A 15,016-nucleotide genomic window follows, 5' to 3' on the forward strand; every position below is an offset into this window, starting at 1 on the left:
CCCATGTGTGATGACCGCAGGGATGGACACACCGTTGCTGGGCCGTGTGGGCTGGCAGCCAAGCCTGGGGGCGTGTGGCCGGGCAGACCTGGCAAGGGCCAAAAGCTACACGCCAGTCACCCCATGTCTGCTCTGCCTATAGTGTTCTCCAGAGCATGGATACTGCGAACAACTTCATCCTCCCAGCTGCTCGGGCCCGAACCCCCCAGTCAACTCTGTCGATCTTCTCTGACCCATCCTGGGCAAGCTTCCCACTCAGCTGCCAGGGGGGTGCCTGCCCTCCCTTGCTCCCACCCAAACCTGCCTCATCCTAGCTCAGCAGCCAGAAGAACCTTCCAGAAGTCATCTTGCCATTCCTCGGCTCCAAATCCTCCAAGACCTTCCGGTCACAAGAGGTGGGTGTTAAAACAGAGTCCTTGCTGGGGACGTGAAGACTTCGTGCCATCTGACCTCCCACTCACCCCTGACCCTCCCTCCGCTCCAGCACTGGGCTTCCTTCCTGTTCCTGGGGCTTCCCAGGCTGCTCCCACCCTGGGACCCTGTCTTCCTCCTCCGGAGCAGAACCTGGATGAAAGGAGGCAGCTGAGCGGAGCAGCAAGGGCAGGCCCTGTCTGTCACCAGAAGTCCCAGCACAAAACACACCAAAGCCAGGCCCTTAGTCATTTCTCTACCATTTTATTTTGGTCTCGAGCTCTGAGAACAGTGGCCCCGCGAAGCCTCTTGACAGGCCTGGTACAGGTATACGTGCTGGACAGGAAGCAGGCAGCAGTGCCAGTGGGACCGCCGGGGAAGCCACCCTGCCTGTGCTCGCTTTGCAGGCACTGACCCAGGAGGAGAGCTCAGCCCCCAGGCCTTCCTTGAGTCGCAGAAAGCACAGGGCCCACGGAGCTGCCGGCACCACCGCCGTCCCTTCTTGCTACAGGGTAAGGAGACAACAGCCTAGCCCTCAAGAAGCAGGACAGGGAGCCTGGGCAGGCCTGTCACCTCTCTGTGCGGGGAAGCGGGCACCAGGATGTGGGGTGAGCAGGAGGCCGCATCCTGAATGGGAGGTGCAGACCCGGCTGTTCCTGCCTCCTTCATCTGCAGCCCCTCGGGCCTTGGCTGAGGAGGAGCCCTTGGGGTGTCTGCAGCAGGAACCCCGCTTTTCCTCCAAACCTAAGAGGGAAGGAGCCCCTGAGCAGTGTCTGGGGACCATCCAACTGACACACGACAGGCTCTGGCTCTGACGCACTTTAATGAGTGCCCTGACCCCCTCTGGCCAGGCTGCCCGGAGGCCCAGGCTGCTGTCCCACAGCTCTGCTGGCCACCACCTAGTCGCAGGAGCCGTCCTTCCAGCCATCGCGCCAGCGCTCATCCACCTGGGAGCAGTCGAAGTCGGGCTTGCCCAGCTTGCGGTTCACCTCGTTGTGCAGGCGGCACAGCCACTGGCTGAAGTGGGCCCGAGTGCGCGTGTCTGGCTGGTTCCTGCATATCCTGCGGGGAGGGGGGGCAGGTGGAAGGCGGGACAGGCAGCGGTCCCACCACCCCTGCCCCACCAGCTCTGTGCCTGCTCCATCCGAGCAGGAGAGCTGGGGCGCTGCTGTTGGCAACACCGAGGAGGACCCTTGTGCTCTGAGACAGAGACACACGCAGCCCTGCAACCCTCCCATACTGGCACGCTCTTAGGCCTGCTCAACCCTTACCTGGGGAGCTTGGCCAAACCTGACCAGGACTCAAAGCAAGGGATTAAGACACCAATGATGCAACTTTATAACCTCATAACAATCAGGAAGCCTCACCCCAGCATCCCTGGCCCCGGGCAGTGTTTAAGGGGTGGGGCCACACAAAGGCCTAATAGGAAACCTATTTCTAGCACCTGGGGCCCTGGGGCCTCCGCCCAGCAAGAAAGCTGTTCTAACTGCCCTGGCCCCCACATTCAGCGCAGAAACACTTAGAGGTGCCAAACAACAGCTCTTGGACTCCCCAGTGAGGAAAAGGCAGCTCCTAAAACCAGTGGGTTCTCAAGGCCTTAAAATCGGCAGTCCTACTCCAGACGTCAGGCAAGGTGGGCTCATGAACCTGCTTGAGCCTCCAGGAGGACTCAGCAAGGGACTCTCTAAGTGAGGCCGGGCTGGGAGCCTCTGGAGCAGCAGCCCCATGCAGCTTGGCCCTTAGAGGAAAGGAGACCGCTGGGTTGATCCAGTGCCCAGTGCTGGTGGTCTGTGCTGGGGCTACTCTGCCACCAGGCACCTGCTTCTCCAGGCTCCCCTTTATGACATCAGTGGGGTGGGGGCGACAGGCCCCGGCTCCAGGGGCACTGCTCTGCGGCCTATGGACGATGCAGACACACTTACCTCTTCCTTATATCTTCAGCACACTCCTCACACGGATAAAACTTGGAAAATAAATGTATGAACTGGGCCATGTCTTGCTGCTGTTCTGGGGTGGGCAGATCAGGGTAGTAGGCAGCCAGGGTGTGGAGGACAGCCCAGCTGTGCCGGCCCAGTTCCTCGCGATCCTGAGGACAGTCTTCCCTAAACTTGCTGTCCCGCTGCGGAAGGAGGTCGACCAAGGGTCAGTTCGTCTCCCCGGAGGAAGCCCGCAGAGCTCCCGTTTTCCCCACCCCAGCCAGAGGCCCACTGACTCGAGACAGCCCTGCGGCCGCCGATCCGCCACACGCGTGGCTGAAACCCTAAAGGCCGGGCCTCCCTTGGGGACAAGGTTTAGGGACAGCCCCCTGGCGGGGGAGGGCACAAGTCTGTGAGGCATAGGGCCCGCGGGACCGCTCGGCTTGGGCCTCGGGACGTGGGCGCGGACGCCTGACAACCAGGCGTGGCGGCCGGGACCAGGAGAGGTGGCCGCCCCGGGCATCTGCACCTTCTGCTGCGTCCGCATCCACGTCTTGAAGTCCACGCAGGCCCGGCAGGGCCGCCTCCGGGAGGTGTCCTCGGCGACTTGAGGATCGGAGGCCGGCGCCGGAGCTGGGGTCGGGGCTGAGGCGGCCGCATCTCTCCGCCCCGCGCCCCGGCCTCGCGCGTCCGTCACCAGATCGTCCATCACCTCCGAGCGCGCGCCGCCGGGCAGGAAGGAGAAGAGACTCCCGCCACCAAAGCGGCCCCGCTCGCCGGGCGCCGCCATGTTGCCCGCGCAATGCCTGCCGGGCCAGCTCGGCCTCCAGATGGGCCTCCAAGTCGGTCTCCAGGCCAGCGCGCGCGCCGCCGCCAGGGCGCGGCCACAGGAGCCGGCCGCGCGCGCCGCGGCCGCGGAGGCGGTGCTCGAGCTGGGGGCGGGGTCCGGGGCCGGAGCGGGGTCCGGCGGAGGGGTGGGGCTCTGGTCCGCGGCGTGCGCGGGAGGGGCCGCGGAGCCCGAGGCAGGGGTCCTGGCCGGCGCGGGCGCGGGGTCGGAAACCCGGGTGCTGGCCGCGCCCCTGGGCCTCGATCCGCGTCCCGAGCCTGACTTGCGTCGTCCGTGGCCGCGCTCCCGCTTCCTCCAGTAGAAGAGCAGCGTGTTGTGGAAACCACGCCGCGGCCGCGCCGTGGACTCAGCCTGCGGCCGAGGCGAAGCCCGTGTTCCGGGCCGTGACGCCCCCATCGCTCCGCTCTGACCGCCCCGCGTGCCCGCGGCCAGGCTCTGTGCCCTCAGCTGGGGCGCGTCCCGAGGCCGGCCGCGCGGCGCCCTGGTAACAAGGGGTGGCGCGGTGAGCGCACAGAGCGCCGCGCGCGTTAGGGCCTGGGTCCCGCGGGTCCGCCCGGGCGGCCGGCGCCACGACAACGGGCGCCGGCGGGTCTCTGGGTTCCTAAGGGCACCGCGTAGCCTGGATCCGGAAGTCTGCCTGAAGGGGTTAATAGCCATGTCGCGAGTGGCCGCAGCTTCTATATGTACACTGATTCAGCCTGCAAATACTTGTGTAGTGTCTAATCGGTTCCAAGTGCGGGTCCAGGCCTGACCAGGGCGGGGCGCAAGATCCGTCCTGGACCTCCTCCCCGGGCTCATTGTCCAGTGGTCGAGATGGAAAAAGCAAGAACAAAACAAAAAAGTGGCACACTAACGAATATTCCCTGACAAATGGGGGGACCATGAACAGGCATGGTAAATCCAGGAGGTCTCCTTGAGGAGATGACACTTAGGCAGAGGCCTAAAGGAAGAATAATCAGCTGAGGCAGGGCAGTCACGGCCAAGGTTGGAGGTGGGCATGGGCAGAAAGGCGGGTGGGAGGGGACCTGAGGAAGGTGCTGAGAGGAGAGATCCAAAGGTGGGCAGGAGCACACAGAGGGCCTTGTCAGCCTGCATGGGAACTGGGGGTTTAAGGACCATGGGGAAGGACAATTTGGGGCAGGGCTACCCCAAGCGGATCCCCTTTGTGTTTTGCAAAGACTCCCCTGGAAAGTGGATTTCATAGGAGCTAGTGAGGAGCACGGGGCGGGGGGGTGGGGGTCGTCCAAGGGATAGATGAGCCTGGGGTCTATGAGAGAGAATGGAAAGGAACCAGGGTTGCTGGGGTGTGAAGCAGGGGCTTTCGGCTGGGGCAGAGAGGGGGCCTCAGCACCCTTCTAGAGATTTCTGGCCGTGAATAAACAGGCCCTCTCCCAGCTTTTCTCCGTATCTTCAAGGGGAGCAGTGTCTGCCCCACCCTGCCCCCTGCCAGGCCAGCTGGGACCACAGCATGGCCCCCACTGAGGTTGAGAGAGCGTGACAGCTGGGCTGAAGGCAGTCTGCAATTGAGGCCTGTGTCAGCAGGTGTTCATTGCCTGTGCCAAGACCAGGAAAGGTTTGAGAGCGCTGGTAGGACAGGCGCACAAAGGCCCTTTGTCAAGGCTAGGGTGATTTCTGGGAGGGATGCCCTAGAGGCTAACCCCTCCCTGGACAGCTTGGGGTAGGATTCCCAACCTAGAGCTGGTGGCCCCAACAGCAGATAGAGCCAATGTATGCCAGGGTTGGATGTAGGTCTGGAAGACTTCGCTATAAAGCAGCAGCCCAGAGACGTGGGGCACCGGAGTACCCCCTGTCTGGGGATTCTAGGGCCCAAGCCGTCTTCACCCTAGTTAGTGGGGGAATGGTGGCTTCTGCTCTCGAAGGCTGTGTTTGCAGTAAATTGTGATAAAATCATGAATTCAGAGGCAGCTCTCAAAAAACAGTCCTAATCACCCCATCGTCCCCTGCCAAGTGCCAGCCACAGCAGAGAGGGTTCCTCTTTGTCCTGCCCCAAGTCTTCCCACCACGGGGGAACCGCCAGGGTGAGCCTGCAAGCCCCCCCCCCCCACCAACACATCCAGAAGAAGTGACATTAATTACCCATTTAATACAAATTTCCTCTCCCATGACTTGGAAACATTAAGAGACCTTTCCTGCAATGTGAGTATTAAACCAAACAAAGTACATAAAGGTTTCAGCACTGGGTCCTTGGTTCCTGATGACAACAGCAGTCAGGTTCCCAGCTGAGTTCAAAGAGCCATGAGGCACGCCCTGGAGGAGGCTCCACTAGTCTCAGCACCCCAGTGGGTGTGGGAGAGCCAGGAGGGGTTCGGGAGGCCCGCAGCGCTTTGATGGCTCTGCTTACCACCTCCTCGCACTGGCCAGACTCTTGCCTGAGGGACTCAGGCTGCAGTCCCCACCCTCTACTGTCTCTCTGCCCCACCCTGCCCCCACACACCTCTCAAGCCCTGTGATCCTGTCTCTCAGATCTGCTTTGGGCACAGTGAGGAAGCTGGGAAAGATCCAGGGGCAGGGCAGCGATACGAGGACCTGGCAGGTCTGGGGCATACCTGGGGAATTCCAATCAGTCTTCCGGGTGCTCAGGAGCTCCCTTCCTTCTCCCCCCCCCCGCCACCCCAGTGTGAGCCAGGACACAGTGGGACCCTAGGCCACACAGTACCAGCTCCAGAAGCCCAGGACTGTGACCAGTGCAGCCCAGCAATGGCCAGCCCCCGGTACCCGGTGTCCGTGTGTGCAGCAGCCCTAGTCCAGACAGCGCGGCATCAGGTGTGATGCGGGTGGTGTGTGTCCCTGCCACCTCCAAGGAAGAAGGGAGGATTTCCTGGCCCAGACCCTCCAAGGTGCCCCCAACCTTTGTCCCAACAGACATTTGCCTTCTCTGTGTGCTGGTCGGACGGCAGCGACACCTTCGTGCGCCGGAGCTGGGAGGAGTTCAAGAAGCTCCATGTGAGTGAGCCTGAGGTGAACCCCATTGCCCCAGCGGACTGACCCTCTAGTGGCCCCTGGCTGGGTGTTGGTCCTTGCGCCCGCGAGGGCGTCCAGCTCCTGCGACCCCCAAGCCTGGCAAGGAACCCTCACCCTCCCAAGGGAACAGGTGAACTCTGATGAACTCAGACTGATTCGCTGGTTCTCCCTTAGAAGATCCTCAAGGAGACCTTCCCCGTAGAGGCGGGCCTACTGCGGAGATCCGACCGCGTTCTCCCCAAGCTTCCCGGTGAGGCTGTTTGCAAGGCCAGGGGCGGGGGCGGGATCGGGATCCCGGGAGGGGCAGGGGCGCCAGCGACCTGGTGGAGGGAACCCTGGGGCGGTCCCATGGTCCCTTCCCGTTGTGCCCGCAGACGCATCGCTGTTGGTGCGTGGGGGGCGCACAGGCCGCGGCCTGGCTCGCCTGCGGCTGCTGGAGACCTATTCCCGGACACTGCTGACCGTGGCTGCGCGTGTGTCCCAGAGCCCAGCGCTCAGCAACTTCTTTGCACCGCAACCCCTGGACCTGGAGCCCAGGCTGCCAGCTGGCAGGTGCCTCACTCATCCCCAACTCCCTGCCTGCGAAAGTACTTGGGGGATGGGGGAGGAGGGAAGACTGGGCGGGTTGGGGAGGGGCAGCAGGCCCTTACCACACTTCCTACCCACCCCTTGCTGCGTGCTACCCTTCCCAGTCTGGTGATCCTGCCAGCTCCTGAAGAGCCCCTAGGCCGCCCAACGGACACCCTGGCCATCCGTGGCCTGGAGGCTCAGAGCCTGCGATGCCTGCAGCCCTTCAGCACCCAGGACATGCAAGGCCGCCCTTTCCACACACGGGCCCAGGAGGTCCTAGACGTGCTGCTGCGACACCCCTCAGGTGGGGCTGGGCAGGACTGAGAAGGCTCACTCTCTGCCCCCAGGACCGGAGCGGGCTTGGGGGGGCCTGAGCCTCCATGTACCTCTTGCACACAGGCTGGTGGCTGGTGGTGAACGAAGACCAGCAAACAGCGTGGTTTCCTGCTCCGTACCTGGAGGAAGCAGCCCCTGGCCCACAACAGCAGCCCTTGGGGAGCAGTGGTGATTACCCATCCCCCAACACCAAGCCAGCCACTACCACTGGGCAGGGTGTGGCAAAGCCGGGCCACAGGGAACAGCCAAGCGAGTACTGGACGTGGGGACAGTGTACTTGGTCCCCAGACTGAGTGGGAGCACCAGTGGGTTTGAGTGGCCCCCATCATCAGGGGGATGCCTGAAAGTGGTGACTCCATGGGAGGAGATGGGACAGGTCAGGGCCCTGGCCCCCGGCGCCCCACAGTGACCCCCAAATACCCACTCCGCAGGGTCTCAGTTCTGCGCTTCCCAAGCCTATGAGAGCAGCCACGCAGATGAACTCTCCGTGCCTGCTGGAGCGCGGGTGCGCGTGCTGGAAATGTCGGATCGCGGCTGGTGGCTCTGCAGGTGCGCCGCGAAGGGCTTGGGCGGGGCCCAGGGTCGGGGCGGGGCAGGATCAAGCACGCTCTAAACCCCGCCCTCCTCGCAGGTTCGGCGGGCGCTGCGGTCTCCTCCCCGCTGTAGTGCTGCGACCAGAGGGGCTGGGCGCGCTTCTGAGTGGGTCAGGGCTCCACCGCCAGGAGGACAGTGAAGAGGCCACGGTGGGAGATCCCCAACGTCCCCCTGAGATCCCCCAAGGGACAACGCTACCCCCTATGGTGCCCGCCCACCCTCCACTCAGCGCCATTCAGGCCCGCTGCTGCACCATCACCCGCAGGGCGCTGGCACGGAAGGACCCTCTCCAGGGCGTGTGGAGCTGCGCAGAGGGCAGGACCAAAGCTCCAGACCCCGGGGGGGACTGATGCTAGCCGGGCCACCGGCACCACAGCCGTGGGAGGATTATCCGAGGGTCGGACCTCTGACTGGCGGGGCCAGGAAACCAACCTCCCCCATGTCCCGAGTAAAGCTCTTCCACTGAGGCACAAGCTAGTATCTGTGCTGAGGGGCAGGACCTGCTGGGTCAGGGCTGGGGGCTGGGGCGAGACACAGTGCACACACGGGGAGTCCGGGCAGAGGAGGACTGCTTTCTGCTTGTTTCAGAGAGCTGAGGGAGCCACAGAGGGGGCCGCGGGGAGGGTGGGCAGCTTCATGTTGTGCCACAAGAAGTCCAGGAAGGTGGCTGCCTGCAGTGTCCGGCTGAGCCGCTGAAAATGCCGCTCTGGGGGAGGACACAGGGCGTCAGCGGCTCCGTGGGAGCTGGCCGGCTGCTCCCACCCTGCCCCGGGCCTGGCCCACGTACCGGTGTAGGGCAGCAGGGCCTCCAGGGAGGCCTGCACGCCTGGGTAGGCCAGGAGCTCTTCCGGGGGCTCGTGCCGCAGCAGCACCCCCAGCACGGCCTGCGCGTCGTGGCAGTGCCTCGAGTTGGTGTTCCACGTGACACAGAAGCGCAGCAAGGCCTCTGCGGGGACGAGGACCGTCGGACCTACCCGCTGGCTGCCCTGCCCCAGCCGGCCACCGCCCCACCACCCGCCCGCCCCAGACCTTTCTGATCTCGCCGCAGCCGCAGCACCGTGGCTCCCAGCTTCTCGCAGGCCTCGGGGTCCCTCCGGATGGCTGGGGGATGGGGGGTGGGAACCGAGCCTCAGGGAAGGGCACGAGACGGACCCAAGCTCCTCCCCCTGCCCCAGAGCCCGAGGCAGCACTGACCCTGGATGACAGTGAGCACAGTGTGGGGCCGGTCCAGGGAGATGGCCAGGCCCAGTGCCCGCAGGTACCGCTTCTCATGGAGCAGGTTGTCCAGTTCCTGCTGCCTGGCGTGGGGAGGAGGGAGGACAGGGTCACTGGGGGACCTGGTGGGGACTGAAGGCAGAGCCAGCAAGGGGCTGGCTCGGGAGTCTGTGGCCCGGCCTGAAGCATCCACTGATGCGGAGCTGTGCTGAGCTCCAAGCCTCAGTTTCTCCATGCCACAAAGCAGGGGTGACACCCGTATGCCCCCCAAGCGTGGACACATGGTGTCACTCAAGGGAACTGCACAGGGACCCCCAGACTTACTTGACCACCTCCTCCTCCCGCCGGGCTTGCTCCTCGGCCTGCTCCACCTCGGTCACATCCTGCGGTCACCGCGAGGTCAGAAGGGCACCCTGATGCAGCCCCGCCCAGTCCCACAGCCCCTGAACGTCCATACCTTCCAGAGGATGACACAGGAGTCACTAGCGCCGGTGAGGGCGCGATCGTCCAGCCGGCTGCAGTGCAGCCCCCAGACCTTGTCCTCGTGGGCATCCAGGGTCTTCACACACTCGTTGTTTTTGATGGTCCAGAGCTTTAGGAGACCGTCGGAGCCGCTGGGTTTGGGATCGGGAGGGGTTCAGAGCCAGGGCCCAGCCTGCAGCTCACCCCCACCTGTATCCCTAGCCCGCTCACCTGGACAGCAGCTGGGTGCCACGGCTCACGAAGGCCACCTTCAGCACCGAAGCGTCGTGCCCCTCGAATGTCTGCAGGGCGGGGAGCGGAGAACGTGAGACAACGCCGGGCAGTGGGGTGGGCCGGGGAGGGGGCTAGGCCGCCTACCTTGAGGCAGCTGAAGTCCTGCAGTGCCCAGAGCTTGACGGTACCATCTGCTGAGGCTGTGGCCAGCACCTGGTCCATGGGTGAGAACTGGACACACCAAAGGCCGCGCCGGTGGCCTGAGAAGATACCAAGCAGCTGGCACTGTGGCAAAGCCCAGAGCTTGGCTGTGCGGTCCTGTGAGCCTGTGGCCAGCAGCTTGTCGTTGGGGGCAATAGCCACGCTGTTGATGTCCTGGTGATGGGAGCAGATGGCAGCTCAGACCCCCATCCCAGCAAGGGCCCGGCCCAGCCCTGGCCCTGCCCTGCCCCACTGTGCCATCACCTTGTCATGGCAGCGCTGTGTGGCCTGGGCCTGGAGAAGGACAGGACCGCCGTCTGGGGCTGCACCCTTGGACAGCAGGGCTTCAGGGACGGGCCACACCTTCACAGTGCAGTCCTGGCTCCCTGTCACCAGGAAGGTCTCCTTCAGCCTGAGGCCACAAGTGGGGGAGGGGAGACACCCTCTGAGCCCTGGCCAGCCCTGTCTGCTAGCGCATCACAGCCTGAGCCTGCAGGACCACAGCCCCGACCAGGGGGACTGTTCTGGATGCACACAGCCCCTGTCACCCCCACACCCCTCTGGGACCACTTGTCTACTAGAGCCCCCACCACCCACCCTTGGTCCATCATACCTGATGACTTGGTCACATGACCCCAACACCACCCCCTACCCTGGCAAGGAATGTGTCTTCTACCTAAGCCTTGTTCAGTGTCATTCTTCCTACTCTGAAGCCTCCCCCAGCCTTTTTTTTTTTTTTAAGTTTTTATTTATTTGAGGTAGAATGTGAGAAAGCATGAGCAGTGGAGAAGGGGAGAGGGAGAGGAAGAAACAGGCTCTCCTCGGAGCAAGAAGTCTGACGTCTGACGCAGGGCTCTATCCCAGGATGCTGGGGTCACACCTAAGCCAAAGGCAGACACGACCAACCAAGCCACCCACGCACCCCGAGCCTCTCCCCTTTTATTCACCCAGCCCCAAAAGCACCTCTGAGGAGCTCTGACCTCCAAGAGCACCTGGGGGTCCCCAGCATTCCGTTACACATCCCTATCCCAGAGCCTCAAAGACCACAGCTGAAGCCTCCCCATCCACATCTCCCTGAGCTGGAACCCCATTAGCAGGGTCTGGGCTTCTGAAACAACACAGAGCCCAGCCCTGACCACTTACCTGGAGCAGCAGATGGCGCCCACGCTGTGTGTGTGCCCGGAGCCCTGAGCCACACGGGTCACCTTGCCAGCCTTGTTCATCCTCCAGAGACACATACTCTGATCCTGGGAATCAAAGAGGTGAGGACAGAGCCCGGGCTGGGCTTCCCCCATGGAGACCCATACCTTCACACTTCAGATGCCCCACCTTGGCACAGCTGGCAAAGAGCCGCCCCTTCCGAAACACGTCCAGTGCCAAGACAATGTCTGGGAAAAAGTAGGGAGGAGAAGGTCATCAGTTATGGTAAAGGAGGACTTTCCAGCCCAGGATGCAGTGCTGGGGGCATGGGCATGAGGGCATGAGCTCCCTGACCTGTGTGGCCGTGGAGAATCTGGCAGGCCATTGTCTGCAGCTCAAATACTTTCAGGCTGGGGCTGTTGGAGGCCACGACAATGTGGGAGTCCTCGGGACCAAGAAACCGGACATCCAGCACCTCCTCGCTGTAGCCGGCAAACTGTGAGGGGGGGGGGCGGAGGGATACCGGTCAGAGCCCGCGTGAGAGGCGGGCTGGCATCCTTGGGCTTTGGGCTGAGCAGGGCAGCGCTCACCTGTTTCTGCAACTGTAGGGAGCGCGTCTCGTAGAGAAGCAGGTTGTGGTCGGCGGTGACGGTGAGGAGCAGGTTGGCAGAGCGGGCCAGAGCACAGCGGGTCAGCTCCTGCCGGGGGCCTAGTGGCTGCTGTTGCATGTACACACACTGCCCAGAGGCTGCCTCCCACACACGCAGCAGGCCTGTGTGGGGGGATGTGGGTTGCTGGCATTCAAGTCCACCGACCGCCCCCAGCCCCTGCTGCCCACCCTGGCCAGGGCACGCGCACCTTGGTCTCCAGCTGTCAGGAAGTGCAGGCCCTTGGACTTTACACCCAGCTCTGGTGCCGGCTCCTCCGGTAGCAGCACCGCGGCCTCCACGCTCTGAGGATAAGCCGGTTAGAGGCAGCCGCACCCCCCTCCCCTCAACTGGCCGGGCCCCCTGGCATCCCCACCTCAAACACTGGCACAGTCCTCGTGGCCTGGTGGCTCCGCAGGTCCCACACAACACAGATCTTGTCACGGCCTGAGCTGGGGGTGGAGGTGGGGGGGGGACACACAGCCACCTCAGTCCCCAGTCTCAGCGGTGGCCCTCCCCTTCCCACCGTGGCCTGAGCAGCTGGCTGCTGACCTCAGCATGGTGTGGCCATCAGCGCTAAAGGTCAGGGAGGTGACGGCACTGTAGTGGGCAGTCATCACGGCCAGACACGACTGGTCCTGCAGCGACCATGCACGGATGGTGGTGTCTGCAGCTGAGGAGAAGAGCAGCAGGCGTGCGGGGTCCGGGTGGAAGGCCACTAAGCTGCGGGCAGGGAGCGGGGGCAGCAGGTGAGTTGCGTGACTCCGACCATAAGGCCCCATTCTCCCTCTGCTGTCCTCTACTCACTGTACGACCCCTGGTGAGCCCCGAAAGTGGTGTGTCCCGTAGTGCCGCACAACGTCCCAGACACGCACTGCCCCATCACAACCGCCTGTGGGAACGTGTCTGAAGTGAAGGGGCTGGTGTGTCTGAAGACCCGTGACTGTGTGCCCTCTGGGGGCCCAGCCACCCCGCCAGGGGCCTACCTGTAGCTAGCAGTGTGGAAGTGGGGTCAAAGGCCATGGTGGCCACCGGAGCTGTGTGTACTGCCTTCCACAGGCGGGTGACACTGCCCTCTCGCCAGGCCCACTGAGCCAGCAGCAGTGCCCGGCTGGCTGTGACCAGCACCTAGAGAGCGATGCAGTTCAGACGGGAGAGGAGAGGTTGGGAGAGGTTGGGAGAGGCTGGGAGAGCCGGGAGGGGAGAGGTGTGTCCTCAGTGACCCAAATTCAAATTTTCATGAGAAGTACGGAGCCCTGGACTCTTACCCCTCCCCTGCCCCTGCCCCATATACCTCATTGTCAGGGCTGAGATCAAAGGCAGTGATGTCCTCCTGGTCCTCCTAGAGGCAAGAGTCAGCACACAGAGCGCCATGAGCACAGGCTTCCCTCCACACTAGCCCACTGCCCTGGCTCTTCCCACCTTCACCTGCTCCAGGCTCCGCAGGATGGCCCCCGAGGCCACGTCCAAGATGTTGACTCTGGTACCGCAAATGCAGAAGAGATGCTGCCCAGTCTGGTCCAGCTGGGGACAGAAGGGTCTCAGCCAAGATAAGCAGCTCTCAGCAGCCCCTGCCCGTCCCACCACTCTGCCCCTCCCAGGGCCGGTACCTGCACCTTCCCGCCCTTGTAGAACGGCTCGATCTTGCGCTCGACGGCATAGCTAGAGAGAGAACAGCGTTCAAGAGTGAGGCACCCACCCCTTGGCCCTCAGCGCCCAGCACTGGGCTGGGTGCTCTCCCAGAGCTCAACCCAAGAGGCCCCTGCCCCTGAGGAGTTCCCAGGCAGAGGCTGGGATGCAGGGGGTTGGAGGGGGCTCTTCTCACTCTTCTCGGTCAGCAGCACTAAGGGGGGTGTCACAGAGGACGCCTGACCCAGAGCTGGCAGGGATTCACACCAGGTTCTCAGGCAGTCCAGGCAAGGAGGCGGGTCTTCCCGCAGCAGAGTACTCCAGACCTTGGGGGCCCCCTGCAGGCGGTGGGAGGCCAGCCTGGGGGACCAGCAGAGGAGACCAGCCCAGAGCACCACCCCCCTCAACAGCTTCCTGCCCCCTCCCCTACCCTAGCTCCTTCCTCCCACTCCCCAAGTAGCACTCATGTCTGCAGCCTCACGCTGCCTCCTCCCTCCCCTCTCAATGGCCTCAACGCTGGTCCAGGCCACCGCAGAGTCATCTGGACAGCTGCTCCAGCCTCATCGCCCGGCCCCCATCCACTGCCTCAAACCGGCTGCCAAGAAGGCCTTCCCAAACACACACGTGTACGTCACTACCCTGCCTTAAAACCCTCCCCTGTCCATACGTGCTTCTAAGACCCTCACTTGGAGGAGCCAAGGCTCCTGCCACACAGGCTGTTCCCCGTCGGTGGCGTGGGTCTCTCCTCCCCGATTCCTCTGGCGCCTGGCTCACTGGGAGGCTTGGCTGCCCGCATGAAATGGAGCCCCCAACCACCGAGCCCAGACACGCTCTTGACCCCAAGCCTTCCCTTCGGCAGTGTTCATCGCTCCCACTGACGGAAATGAGCTGCTTAGCGCGTTTACTCCATCAGACCGAGCTCGGCCGGGAGAGGAGTCCGTCCTGAACGGGGGCCCTGCGTACTAAGATGTTCCCCAGGGTCCCTGGGTTACTCAATCAGCCCAGGATTCAGGGCCTCCAGGGCCACAGCGGACGCCCATCTCCTGAGCTATCTTCCGGCTCCACGTTGAAGGGGACAGGAGGTGAGAGCCCCGCGCAGCCTGCCCCGGGGCCCAACACCGGAGGCTCGGGGAGACCCGCAGGGTCCAGGACCAGCCCGCCCCTTCCTCCTTTAGTTTTTCACCCACAAGCCCCGATCGGCTCCTACTGTACTAACGGACACTGGCTCCGCACTTTGTAATACCGCAAGCAACACGACTCCCGCGGACCAGTTCGTACACCGCCCTCAGGCTCTCCCCAGACCCGAACCGGCGCCCGGTCGAGGACAGGCACACCTGCCACTCGGGCGGTGAACCCCGTTCCCTCCCTGGGCGGCATCCACAGCCGCAGCGCCCCGGCTCACTTGGCCTTGAAGCGGCCCACTCCCGCCACGGGTTCCGCCATGTCGCCGCCGCCGCCGCCGCCGCCGCCGCCGCGTGAGGGAAACACGGGCGCCACTCCTCACTGCCGGCGCGCCGCAGATGGCGTCACCGGGCACGACCCCTGTGACATCACCAGCTGCGCGCTCGGCGCCATCTTTGCTGTGGGCAGCCCCTGCTGTGTCAGGAAGCGGAAGCTGGTAGAGGCGTCTCTGGTTTGGAGGAACTGGCGTAGATCCGCGTGGGGGTGGCGGGTCCTCCGGGGGCGGCTGAGTGCAGGGCCCGGGGTTTGCCCGCTGTTGGTTTTTTAGTGAACTTTTTAAAAAAGGAGTCGTTGGAAATGTTTACTGAAGTCATCCCGAGGCTCTTGGCCCTCGGCCTTCCGGGATTTGGGTACAAGGCCGTTAGTTGCTC

The 15,016-nt window shown here is 63.7% G+C and overlaps 3 protein-coding genes across 4 annotated transcripts; 1 reads left to right on the forward strand and 2 right to left on the reverse strand.

Moving 5' to 3' along the window:
• Positions 1–659: 659 nt before the first annotated feature.
• Positions 660–3,221, reverse strand: GFER (growth factor, augmenter of liver regeneration). The gene is made up of 3 exons (XM_044232593.1): positions 2,857–3,221; positions 2,334–2,530; positions 660–1,473 (listed from the first exon to the last, which is right to left on the reverse strand). The coding sequence occupies exons 1-3, from the start codon at positions 3,115–3,117 to the stop codon at positions 1,311–1,313; spliced, it is 621 nt and encodes a 206-aa protein (XP_044088528.1). The 5' UTR covers positions 3,118–3,221; the 3' UTR covers positions 660–1,310.
• A 392-nt stretch (positions 3,222–3,613) lies between these two features.
• NOXO1 (NADPH oxidase organizer 1) lies at positions 3,614–8,164 on the forward strand. 2 transcript variants are annotated; one of them, XM_044232591.1, is made up of 9 exons: positions 3,614–3,658; positions 5,812–5,958; positions 6,058–6,138; positions 6,331–6,406; positions 6,531–6,708; positions 6,849–7,030; positions 7,126–7,230; positions 7,494–7,611; positions 7,694–8,164. In XM_044232591.1, the coding sequence occupies exons 2-9, from the start codon at positions 5,893–5,895 to the stop codon at positions 8,004–8,006; spliced, it is 1,119 nt and encodes a 372-aa protein (XP_044088526.1). In that variant the 5' UTR covers positions 3,614–3,658; positions 5,812–5,892; the 3' UTR covers positions 8,007–8,164. The 2 variants fall into 2 exon arrangements, with proteins under 2 accessions (XP_044088526.1, XP_044088527.1); XM_044232592.1 differs by lacking the exon at positions 3,614–3,658 and having other exon boundaries at positions 4,838–5,958; positions 6,334–6,406.
• A 43-nt stretch (positions 8,165–8,207) lies between these two features.
• Positions 8,208–14,675, reverse strand: TBL3 (transducin beta like 3). The gene is made up of 22 exons (XM_044232590.1): positions 14,587–14,675; positions 13,166–13,217; positions 12,984–13,079; positions 12,850–12,897; positions 12,542–12,683; positions 12,363–12,447; positions 12,108–12,278; positions 11,932–12,007; positions 11,767–11,860; positions 11,499–11,680; positions 11,263–11,404; positions 11,098–11,156; positions 10,912–11,015; positions 10,033–10,180; positions 9,712–9,942; positions 9,565–9,635; positions 9,329–9,485; positions 9,196–9,254; positions 8,851–8,954; positions 8,686–8,757; positions 8,444–8,602; positions 8,208–8,362 (listed from the first exon to the last, which is right to left on the reverse strand). Exons 1-22 carry the CDS (start codon positions 14,625–14,627, stop codon positions 8,241–8,243), a joined length of 2,415 nt encoding a protein of 804 aa, XP_044088525.1. The 5' UTR covers positions 14,628–14,675; the 3' UTR covers positions 8,208–8,240.
• Positions 14,676–15,016: the final 341 nt, after the last annotated feature.

Source organism: Neovison vison, chromosome 14 (genome assembly GCF_020171115.1).
Source record: "Neovison vison isolate M4711 chromosome 14, ASM_NN_V1, whole genome shotgun sequence".
Lineage (NCBI taxonomy): Eukaryota > Metazoa > Chordata > Mammalia > Carnivora > Mustelidae > Neogale > Neogale vison.

What these genes read in the sequence shown, in the direction of transcription:
- GFER (XM_044232593.1), bottom strand. Translation starts at nt 3,117, where the DNA reads ATGGCGGCGCCCGGCGAGCGGGGCCGCTTTGGTGGCGGGAGTCTCTTC. An exon ending in GGATGCGGACGCAGCAGAAG is followed by an intron (nt 2,531 to 2,856) that starts GTGCAGATGCCC and finishes CTCCTTCCGCAG; the next exon opens with CGGGACAGCAAGTTTAGGGA. An exon ending in GCTGAAGATATAAGGAAGAG is followed by an intron (nt 1,474 to 2,333) that starts GTAAGTGTGTCT and finishes CCCTCCCCGCAG; the next exon opens with GATATGCAGGAACCAGCCAG.
- TBL3 (XM_044232590.1), bottom strand. Translation starts at nt 14,627, where the DNA reads ATGGCGGAACCCGTGGCGGGAGTGGGCCGCTTCAAGGCCAA. An exon ending in TCTTTGCCAGCTGTGCCAAG is followed by an intron (nt 11,016 to 11,097) that starts GTGGGGCATCTG and finishes TTTGATTCCCAG; the next exon opens with GATCAGAGTATGTGTCTCTG. An exon ending in CGGGAGGAGGAGGTGGTCAA is followed by an intron (nt 8,955 to 9,195) that starts GTAAGTCTGGGG and finishes TCCCCACGCCAG; the next exon opens with GCAGCAGGAACTGGACAACC.
- NOXO1 (XM_044232591.1), top strand. Translation starts at nt 5,893, where the DNA reads ATGGCCAGCCCCCGGTACCCGGTGTCCGTGTGTGCAGCAGCCCTAGTC. An exon ending in AGGAGTTCAAGAAGCTCCAT is followed by an intron (nt 6,139 to 6,330) that starts GTGAGTGAGCCT and finishes GTTCTCCCTTAG; the next exon opens with AAGATCCTCAAGGAGACCTT. An exon ending in CGTTCTCCCCAAGCTTCCCG is followed by an intron (nt 6,407 to 6,530) that starts GTGAGGCTGTTT and finishes TTGTGCCCGCAG; the next exon opens with ACGCATCGCTGTTGGTGCGT.